This window comes from Branchiostoma lanceolatum, chromosome 7 (assembly GCF_035083965.1).
Source record: "Branchiostoma lanceolatum isolate klBraLanc5 chromosome 7, klBraLanc5.hap2, whole genome shotgun sequence".
Taxonomy (NCBI): domain Eukaryota; kingdom Metazoa; phylum Chordata; class Leptocardii; order Amphioxiformes; family Branchiostomatidae; genus Branchiostoma; species Branchiostoma lanceolatum.
Window position 1 is genome coordinate 8668007 of NC_089728.1, and position 10654 is coordinate 8678660.

The window sequence follows — 10654 nt, forward strand, 5'->3', positions numbered from 1 at the left end:
CACATGGGCCGGTCAAAGCTCCAAACGACCTCGAAAGATAAAGCTGGTTGAAAAACGAATGGAATTCGTAAAAATTATGGACTTGCTGAAATGTATACTGACATACATGTATCGTATGCTTTGTGAAGATCCTAGGTGGCTGATTACTTTTTGTTTCGTATCTTTGAGACCATGATTTCAGAATTACAATTTCTTTGCTTGTTAGTAATGTTAGGCTTTAATAGGAAAATCAATGCTGTTGTTGCCGATTACGGATTACGAAAAAAAAATTAGGCCCGGTAGGGACCAGGGATTCTCTTTTTTTCTAGATTTCGTCCGAAGTGATCGAACAAGTATACTGTTTAACAATATACAACTTGAATGCACCAGGACAATATATTTCTTATATCATCTTTTGATTATACAGATATGCATTGTACAATCACACTTTTCTACTGCAACAGAAATGAGGGGGCATGTTAAAAAAACTAGTCTATAGCGTTTTCATTGACTCAGATGTCAGATCGACATTTTTTGTCCCCTGCCAGCAGTCGACCCACAAAAGAGGCCAGGGTCGGCAGGTTTTTGCCAGTTTCGGTCAATTAACTGAAAACACAACTTTTTTTAAAAACTAGACGTTAGGAAAGTCTCCCCACATGCGTTCATCCATTCAACCAGGTGTTCCAATCTCCCTGCATGTAACAGCTGCAAGCCAGCCAAGTATGTGCCATCCATAAGGGGTCAGGAGGAGGTGCAAAACACTTATATGGTCATCTGCACTGACGTCACAGAAAATCTGCGATTCATTAGGCCAGGAGCGACGAAAGAGCGAAATCCTTTTGTGTTGGTCGATAAATTTAGCCCGTATCTGCAAGCTTGTCCAAAGATATCATTCAACCCCGGCCGAAGGCAGACAGTTCCATCAAGCTGCTCTATTATACCCTTCTTCGACTGTACCTTTGAATTTAGCAGGTAAGGTACAGTAATCTCATATGAATTCGTGTGAATATGTTTTTGTACATGATTGCTGATGTTGTAGAGCTTGTCTCAACGAATGGTCCCCAAGCAGAGGTTCTGCTCCGGCTTGGTTTTGACGTCTTTAAGTCGTACAAAAAGAAACCCTGTCAAAAGATAAAGCCCGACAAAAACGCATAAAAAGACATCCAAAAACAAACCGGACCCGAACTTCAACCTCTGCTTGGAGAGTAGAGCGATGTACTTCAAGTATTGTGACGACGTTTTGCTCTTGATCTACGACACATACCGTTAGAATCAGTACTAGTAGTTGCATGAAATACGCTGGCAGGAGCTCGGTAGTGACGTGGGAAACATTTCTGGAATATTTCCCTACAGCGTTGGGGTAGCAAACTAGTCGTTTCTGTCAAACTATTTACACAAGCAAGTCCGTAAGTTCACCCTGTACATGTGCAAGCATACAAACTGTCTGGTAGACAGGTTGTGTGTCTCAAAACCTTGGAGAGATTATAAAAAACGCTTTGGAGGGTAGCATGGGCATTGATTTGCTTTGTGTGGGCTAGAGTCTTCCTATGTGTTAACAGCTGACACCGTCGCGTTATACATCCATCAGCCTGTTAGTGTTACAGAGGTATCTTAGCTACTAGATATACTCTCCAAGCAGAGGTTTGCTGGGAAGATGGTCAATTTCTTATGTTATGCCACGTTTCGGTCCGCGATCCTCACCAAGTGCGGACAGAAAATTGGGAAAGTCACCATCTTCCCCACCAACGTCTGCCTTGAGAGTTAGCAAAGCATGGTTTGAGGGGGGGGGGGGGGGGGGTGTCACGCGAGTCTCTGTCAAGTGGAGGTCTGACAAAAATATCTAAAAAAAACATGTTGACTACTGATATCCGGAAAGCTGTTAAAAGGCAGCAATGCTGACACATTGACAACATAGCAACCCAATGGACATAGCCTGCCTTTCCATCACTGAAACTGACGTTACGTTTGGTCAGTTATGTAAAGTAACCTACACGAACAACCAGTATCACTATCACCCAGGACAATTGAAACTGTAGAAAAAGGTGTCATAAGAACGACGTTTCTTATGGAAAGATTCTTATCCCTCGCCAGATTTTCTCTGTGCTTTCAGAAACAAATATGACCTCTACATGAACAGCTCTCGGTCGCATCTAATGGAATCTCGACGTAAATAGATCTGGAAACGCCTTTTACAAATTCCTTCCAGCCCATTTTTGTAGATACCCTTTAAAAACATTTTCGACCACACTGCCCACAACCGGAGACACGTGTCTGGCTCAAGTCACAAACGTTGATTGAAGGGAATTTACTGTTTGAGGATAAGATATTGCAGGGATTAAGATAGCGTGTGTAGTCTGGAATTGGAGCAGATATAAGTGTTTAAGTTCACGGGGGACACGACTTACGTAACTCAGTATCAGGTTCTAGGTCCCATGGTCCCTTGATGACGCATGTATGCCTTAGTTACACAAGTTGGGTTGAAATCGGGCGAATGTTTACGATGGAGACAGCTGCTGCTTAGTTTTAAAGAGGACTTTAACAACGCTTGCAAATATGTGAGCTGTACTTCAGTCTCAAGCTTGTGCTTTAGACAGGCTGGCAGTTTTATGAAAAGGGACATCCAGGAAGATCAGCAACTTACAAATTTATGTACATTTTCTGACGGACTGAATGAAATAATATCTAACAAATTTAACCGCTAAAGGACATCATATTTACAGTATACAGGGTGCAAAGAAAATCACTGCACATGCGCAGTAATAATTAAGGCAAACTGGCCGACGTTGGATGCGTCACAGAATAGATAGGACAAAGAAAATTAAGTCATTCCATACTTGCAATGGTACAGGCTTGGCCTCGCAAACCTCTACACGTGTTGTTCATCATCAAGAAGCATTCGGCATATTACTCACAATGCATTACACTGCGCAGGCGCAGTGGGAACCATGAACAAGCATCAACGCATGAACAAGCTTTTATATCTTCCATTTATATCTTTATCAGAACAAAACACGTAAAGCCGTCAGCTTCAATACTACTAGTATATGCAGACCCTGTAACACTGGAAAGTATGCAAAAGGTGCTAAAAAGAAATATATAATTATGTCTGTTCTAAACTCTGACTTTTTTCTTTATCGCAGTACTGCGTAACTGAGTTGACAAGAACCATGTCTGCGCATGTCAACCTTCTGTTCCTGCTCGCCTGTTTGTTATTCCTGACGTCATCAGTAGATGGTAAGTGGCACAAACATTGAAACAGATACAATGTAAGACAAAGCCTTGTATAAGGCTACTGACTAGCCCCATTGGCCTAAATAGAGAGAGATTGTGTCTGGACATGATGTAAGTCAGTACATGAAACTTGATACGTTTATGAAGGTTAGACATCCAGGTAAACAATTTCTAAGGACGTTGATGAAGGTTAAACACCCAGGTAATAAGATACGCGAAAAATAATTACTCAATCACAGAGGTTTCAGACAGCATCCGCTATCTTTCGTCAGTGACTGGCAGTCAAGACAGTCACTGACGAAAGATAGCGGATGCTGTATGAAACGCCTGACTGTTGAGTAACTATTTTTGGAATATCTAAGGACAATTCAGTCTCTACAAGTGGATAACATTAGGAGATTACTTCCCGACGTTTCGTGTGACATCTATCATTCTTCTTCAGCGTCACTAGAATGAACTGACAGAAAACACACACACACACTAGTTTCTATTAATTAGTAATCTGCATTAGGTTGATTTTTTTAAAGATTCTTTTCTTCGTCTTTCTAATGCTACGGTCCCAGTTGCGCTGGTGCCAGTCGGGGGTGTAGTCCCGGCCGGGACCCAAAGTCACAAATTTGTCTCGATGGAATGCCGGGTACGGGGTGGGGGGTGGTCTGTTGTACCTCTCGCTGCTCTCACGATTAGCTCACGGCGTCTATTTGCTACTGGGTCCCGCGTTGATTTTAACCTCGGGTTAGAATGATTCAAAAATAGCCCGGCAGCCACAGGGTGTCCCACGTAGGGATCACGCCCGAAAGTGGCAAAAACAACCCGTGAACTACCCGACAGGGCTCCTTTTTCCATTTGGGACTAAAACATAAGTAACACATCATGACTCCCGTCTGTCCTCCACACAGCTGCAGGAACGATGAGCACCTTGGCGGAGACGTTGGGTTTCTTCGGGATGTGGTACGGTATCATCGGTATCAGCATCGTCATCATCTTCGTCATTGCTTTCGCTGGGTTCGTCGAGAAGTGATCACGCGAGACGTAACGTGACATAACGTGATGCTCTCGCACCTTCGCCCGACCCCCCCTCCTCCTCAACTATTTCGTGACCTGTAGCTTCTCGCGAGGCTACACACAAATTTCTTTATTGTGATTTTATGTCTCAATTTATATGTATAGGTTGTGGTAAAAATACAGCAGTACTGAAGTATTTAGTCGGATGAGATAAAAACGGGTGGAAATACTTTGATATCAAGTATGCTGGAACAAGTGGAACAACAGATGATTTATGTGAATGAAATCACAAAAGTTAAGTAACTGTCCATATTTCTTAGATTCACATAAAATAATACAAAATGTACAAGTTAAAAGTAGTAGGCATCGCACGTTTGTACAAGAGACGAAGAAGCTATGACGTAATTACTATATATGTATATGTATATACAGTAGGTCTCAAATGTTATCAAGCAATTTCATATTGCTGTTTATATACAAGGATTAGAGATTGAAATAAATAAGACATCGAAGATCTCATACCTCCGGCTCCATGAAGTATGTTGTGACTTTTTGTGAATATCCTAATGTCATAGTTTTAGTATTATCATCCGTTATAACAGTTGATGCTAAACAAGTCTCAAGCCAGATTCAATCCGGGGACACAAGTTCATGGTGCTTATCTTTAATTCACAAAGAAAAAAGTTCGTCAGCATAATAAACAATACCAGCGCGGATATGACAGTGGTCAGTTTAACCTATCATGAAAAAAACTCACTGAATAGTTCTTGAGCCAACAATTTCCCAAATATCCAAAATGCACACTTGATTGCACTGAATATAACGCATAAAACAGGATTTACATGGATATGATCTGCATCCGATTACGAGCCAGCATCTTACTTTTGGATTCCATTGAATTGCAAGAAAACATTTGCCAATAATGGACACAAACTACCATAGAAGTGAAATAGACACGTTTGCATCTTATAATATGAAGTCCAAGCGCAAATAATTTTCTTTACACAGTTAAAATATTTTTATATCTTCACAGCTCTACATCAACACAAAGCGATATCAAACTAATTTTATACGAAGCTTGACTTATCAAAAGTTCTCTCTTATAGTTATACCACTTGATTGACAACTTGCTACATTTCGAACAGGGACTAAGTCGCTTCATTGGCACTTAATATAGCTGATTTTAAATATTTTGATTTTACTTGTCAAACCTTAAAATACAATCTGTCAATTGCCGTACAAGTTACACCGACATTCATCCTTCTATCCACGCCATTCGTATTTCAGACACTTAAAGATAGTGGGGGAATTGACAATATAAACCCTATGCGGTACTCAATGCCCGACCTCTACTGGCCACAAACTAATACAAAGCCTATGTCTACTTGTCCCTAATTGTTCTCACACGCCATCTTATTGCATAGAGAGAATGCATGATTTCTTGCACGAAAATATCTATCTATTATAATTTAGAATAAATGGTATATCAAACCCCTTTCCCAGCCGTAAAAGGAGGCAACTAAAAACAATAGCAACAGTAGTCTGGTCCACAGCCCTTAGACCATCGAAGAACCCGGCTGACTATTCGACTTCTGGGCTGAGCCTGCCTTCCTGTAGCCTGGATACCAGACTGTTTTCCGGGCCTGCAAATGGCAGGTCCTTGTGCCTAGGACTAACAAGCCCCCAAGGAAAATGTACAGCAGCGACGCCCTCCTGACCCTGGGCTAACTCAGGGGTTCTGTGGTAAAATTTCCTTGGGGGCGTGTTGGCCCTAGAGCTGCGGACGTGGCCTGTGTAGGCCCTGGAAACAGTCTGGCATCCAGGCTAGCCTTCCTTGGCTTGTTACGGGCGATGCCTCTTACATCAGCTCTGCACTGTTCCCGGTAGCACCTGTTCACTTCAGAGTGGGTAGCCTTTTGTTTGTCCGTATCTAATCGGCCTTGGCTGCCTTCCCTCTCCTCCTGCCAGACGGTGGTTTCGGCGCCGGCGATGGCTCGGGTGCCGCGGGGTGGTGGTGTGCGTCCGCCGGTAGACTATCCGCGCTGCCGAAGATGAAGGGACTGAACAAGTTCTCCACGGGCTTGAAAGGGTCGTCTGCGTGGAAGGCCTTCATGGAGACGGCCACGGATATGAGCCAGAGGGAGACGGCCAGGACTACCATCTCCTGGCTGATCCCCATCAGGACGTCAGACCGACCGAGGATGATCATCACTGCTCCGACTACACAGGCCTTGATCGAGCTGTGCAGGACGAATCACATACAAGACATGGGGGACACATTAGTTGCATATAAACTAGAAAACGGTTCTTACATCACAGGGGCTACAGAAAAATATGAGAGCAAAAGTATAGCTAAGTGTCTAACACGTAACATCACAATTGCACTTACAACGAAGGCTGCATGATGGCGTTGATGTCCGGTTTCCACACGCCGCGCACCGCCTGCTCAAAGTTCAGCAGGAACTCGTTACCACATGCTGGAACAAAACAAATGCCTTATGAGATAATTTAATGCTCTTTTTTTTGTTGTCATCTTCTTTCGATTTTCAAACGAACAATTCAGACTGTGTTTGCGAATGTTGACGGGGGCAATATCGACTTCCAACAACCTTTGACACTTGGTGACGTTACACGTGCATAAAGTCTCATGTCTAGACAGCTGAAGAGGACAGGGTGATTCAGGCAAAAATTCCGGTTCAATTTGTTGAGCTGGCTAACAGTATAATTTCTCCATAATACATGTTATTTCTTACTATGGGCCTTGAATGTTTAAAATACAGTGCTAAGTGATGTGATGATCGTACCTTTGGCCACCCCTACGATAACCTGGGCCAGTAGACTGTGCGGGTACACTTTGGCGGCCGCCCCGATCCCCGCCACCAGTTTGCGCACGCGCGCAGTCTCCTTCAGGGCAGCGATGACCAGTTTGAGCGGTAGGATGGATATTATCTTGTAGAACAGATCCTTCGGGCAGTAGAACAGGAGGTACCTGCAAGCACAACAAGAGTTCAAATACCTCACGGCTCTGTGAAATATCTAGAGTTTCTCGCATGTCTTCTTTCCTTGTAGGTAGGGATGCGTACCTAAACGCTGAACTGAACCCGGACTAATAAAAACGTTTAGGTTCAGGTAAAAAGAAACTAAACTCAGTGATTCGAATCCGAAAGGGTCTTCAACTTGATTTAGCCACGTTGCTCGCGTTATGCCGCTCGGACGTATTAATTCCGGACCTGAACCTAAACCTCAGGATTCGAATCCGGACCTGAACCTGGACGTGAGTTTAAGTACGCATCCCTAATTGTAGATCATTAGCCTCTTCCATGACCTGAACTGTCATATATGTTTAAAGGCACGTTCTACCACCTCTGACCTATACTTCCTACCACTCCGGCAACTCTGTCCCTTGCGGCTTGTCAGTCAACTATCTGCTGACGCTAACCATCCCAAACGAAGTCACACACCCAAAACATGTAATTAAGAATTCAAAACTGTTTTAATGCATTGGTGCTCTGTACAACAATACTTAATTCAGTCCATGGTACCAGTCCTTTGTTTTAACAATAAACCGTATGATTGATTGATTGATTGACTCTGTACATCGAGTCCAACATAGGGTAGCTAGGACGTCAAGCCCTCACAATCCCAAAGAAATCTAATACATTTTCAACATCTTTTATCACGTATGAGTAATTGACTAAACTCACCAAATAGCCGATGCAAGAACGACATCTTCCGGGTGCGCCAGGAACGACAGAACGGAGTGACCAAGAAGCAGGTCTGCCAGTATGTAGCCTCCGAAGCAGGCGATCATGGAGGCCACCCAGTTAGCCAGAGGATTACTCCGCGATAGTGCAAGTGAGCCTGGTGACCAGAAATATCCATAGCGTTAGCTATAACAAGTGTCTAGGCTGTGTGAATTGATGAGGAACACCCACATTTAGGTATCAACAAGCTGGCTGGTTAAAAGTAAACTTGCTAGAGTGGGTACATTATCCCGCATTCAGGGCTATTATCGGTCCACTCCTGGAGTATGATAACGTTGCTCGTACGTCAAGGTCATATCAGCTGCCATACCCTGTACTATATATACATATACATAAACTGTAGGCTTAGCTTTTGACAGCTGTTACATCACAATTCTACTTATGATCCAGACACCGAGAGTTCTGGGGCATACGTACAAGAAAAGAAGAGAGAATTCCTCGCACAACAATGTCCTCTAGCGGTAAATCAACACAACTAATGACAGTTGATCGTTGTTCGTCCCTCTTTAAATATCTCGCTGAAAATTCATAGTAAATTTTCCACCCTTCAAGCGAACCATCTATTTTCGGCAAGGTGACCTTTACAACAGGTTGGCTTACCGGCGTAATCATGAGAGTTTTGAAGGGAGGAGGAAAAGCCAGAGATTCTCTGGCTTTTCCTCCTCCCTTCAAAACTCTCATGATTACGCCGGTAAGCCAACCTGTTGTAAAGGTCACCTTGCCGACGGCAGAGATAGAAGCAATTTGGAGAACAATGACACAATGCTATTCTCGACAGTGTCGAGAAAAGCATTGTGTCAGAGTCGACAGACCTTTCTGCCTCTCTACGACTTCGGGTGATTTTCTCCTTTGTTGTAACGTCTTATCTATCATTTTCTAGCAAGTTGGGGGTAAAAATCCCCATATCGTCGCTCTCGTGTTTATAGTTTCATTCGCATTCCACCCAAAATCATTGAATCGCCCCCATAACATCTACATAGTTTCGTAATATTTATACCAGTCATATATCTACCAATACACATATACTGTTTGCTTTCTGTGGTCAGACTACTGCGTTGTTATGATACCGACCTGGCGAGTACTTTTAGACGTCTGGATATGTGATTTGGTATGATTACTTGTTATTTTTCAGCCTTCCATATCTTCAAATCGGTGATCAGAGCTACGCTGCCAGCAGGGCCATGGGAGAAAAGTCATTTCAGCAGATAATAATCAATTCATTGCGGTAACGCTATATCACCACTGCAGATATAGCAGATCGTTAAAAGGCACGGTAGCTTGCAATTACGGTTAAGCTATCGCAATTTGTGCACTGGGTCGCCCCAGCGATAAGTGTTTTGTTTTTCACAAATGATTGATGATTCATTACCAAGAATGTCAGCTAACCGTTAAGCAGGTCTATGTTGACTTTGCACGCGGAAATGAATTTTGACCTTGCTCACAGGGTGTCGGTTTTAACAGCCGGCATTGTTATCCAACCAGAGGCTTCAGATTATAGCAGGGACAAATTTGGAAGATCGTCCAACCATATAACATTACATAGCATTCCCGTTATAGGGAGCCGAGATACAGAGGAGTCGTCACGCTGGGAAAAATATACACCAAGGTCGCCCCAACGTCAGCGAGTGGACTAAAAGGGCACCTTATACTTAACTAGGAACCACCGCAACGTTGTCTTAGAATATGATGTTTCGCTCCCAACATGGGGAATTAGGCCATAATTTAGAGGAACACGTGAACATGCGGTTATGCATAGAGGTCACGCATGTCTACAGTCGTTTTGATTTTTATCTGGGGTTGAATGCTGTTAAGGGCTAGGGCACAAACCTGTGTCATATCTGGTGGTGAGGATCATCAGTGTGTAATGGCAGGCGTTGAACACAGGGAACATCGGCAGGGTGGCGAACACCGCCGCCACATCTTGTACCACGTCCATGGTCCCTCAGATTCGCGGGGTGAAAACGGCGATGAACAACCGAGACGTTAGAGAAACATCGGGGCGGGCTGCGGAACCGGCGAGTGAAGAGAGGGGCTACCCCTGTCCGGCGTGCCGAACATTCCCTGCATTCTGCCCACCCGCTCGGGTATCCTCGGTCTGCGCATGCGGAGTGAACCCGGGCCTGCTGCACCTGTCACCTTCCCGATACCACTTGGTTTGAGCAAACCTTAAACCAAAGGCGATTTGATGTTACCACAGATCGGTTAGCAACGAGACTCGCTTACTTGCACAAAGCAAATAGAGTCTGTGTTTCACTGCCGTGCAGGGACTAGCCGTTTGTGTATGCGGAGGGAGGAATATTAGACACGTATTCAGAGTCACTATCACAAAATTTGGTGCCACTGGCTTGACTTCTATGTACTTCCAACCATATCATTTTCAGTAAGGTACCAAAAAGCACATGTATTTTGTACTGGAAACTAGACGAAGGGGTTTAGAATCAAGTGCCTTGTTTGTGGGCTGTCTGAACCCCATGTAAAAATGGCTTTAGTTCGTAGCATCCGCAAATACATGTACTCAATATTCAGAGAAGCTGCCCCTCTCCCCCCAAGTGAGCTGTAAAATACATCGAGAAACTTGTCTTTCCAGTCACCCACCGTGCCCTCTGAACTCTGACCTCAAATTATGACATGCATAATTACGCGTGTCTGTGACGTACAGGGTTTTTAAAGGAACA

General features: G+C 43.8%; 1 protein-coding gene and 1 long non-coding RNA gene across 2 annotated transcripts; one reads left to right on the plus strand and one right to left on the minus strand.

Annotated features, from left to right (window-relative positions):
- The first annotated feature begins 782 nt into the window (after positions 1-782).
- On the plus strand, positions 783-4734 carry LOC136439033 (uncharacterized). Its single transcript, XR_010756483.1, has 3 exons — positions 783-951; positions 3120-3213; positions 4110-4734. It is a non-coding gene; the product is annotated as an uncharacterized lncRNA (long non-coding RNA).
- A 129-nt stretch (positions 4735-4863) lies between these two features.
- Positions 4864-10507, minus strand: LOC136439032 (trimeric intracellular cation channel type A-like). Its single transcript, XM_066434156.1, has 5 exons — positions 9807-10507; positions 7920-8076; positions 7020-7204; positions 6605-6692; positions 4864-6455 (listed from the first exon to the last, which is right to left on the minus strand). The coding sequence occupies exons 1-5, from the start codon at positions 9913-9915 to the stop codon at positions 6146-6148; spliced, it is 849 nt and encodes a 282-aa protein (XP_066290253.1). The 5' UTR covers positions 9916-10507; the 3' UTR covers positions 4864-6145.
- Between the last annotated feature and the right edge of the window lie 147 nt (positions 10508-10654).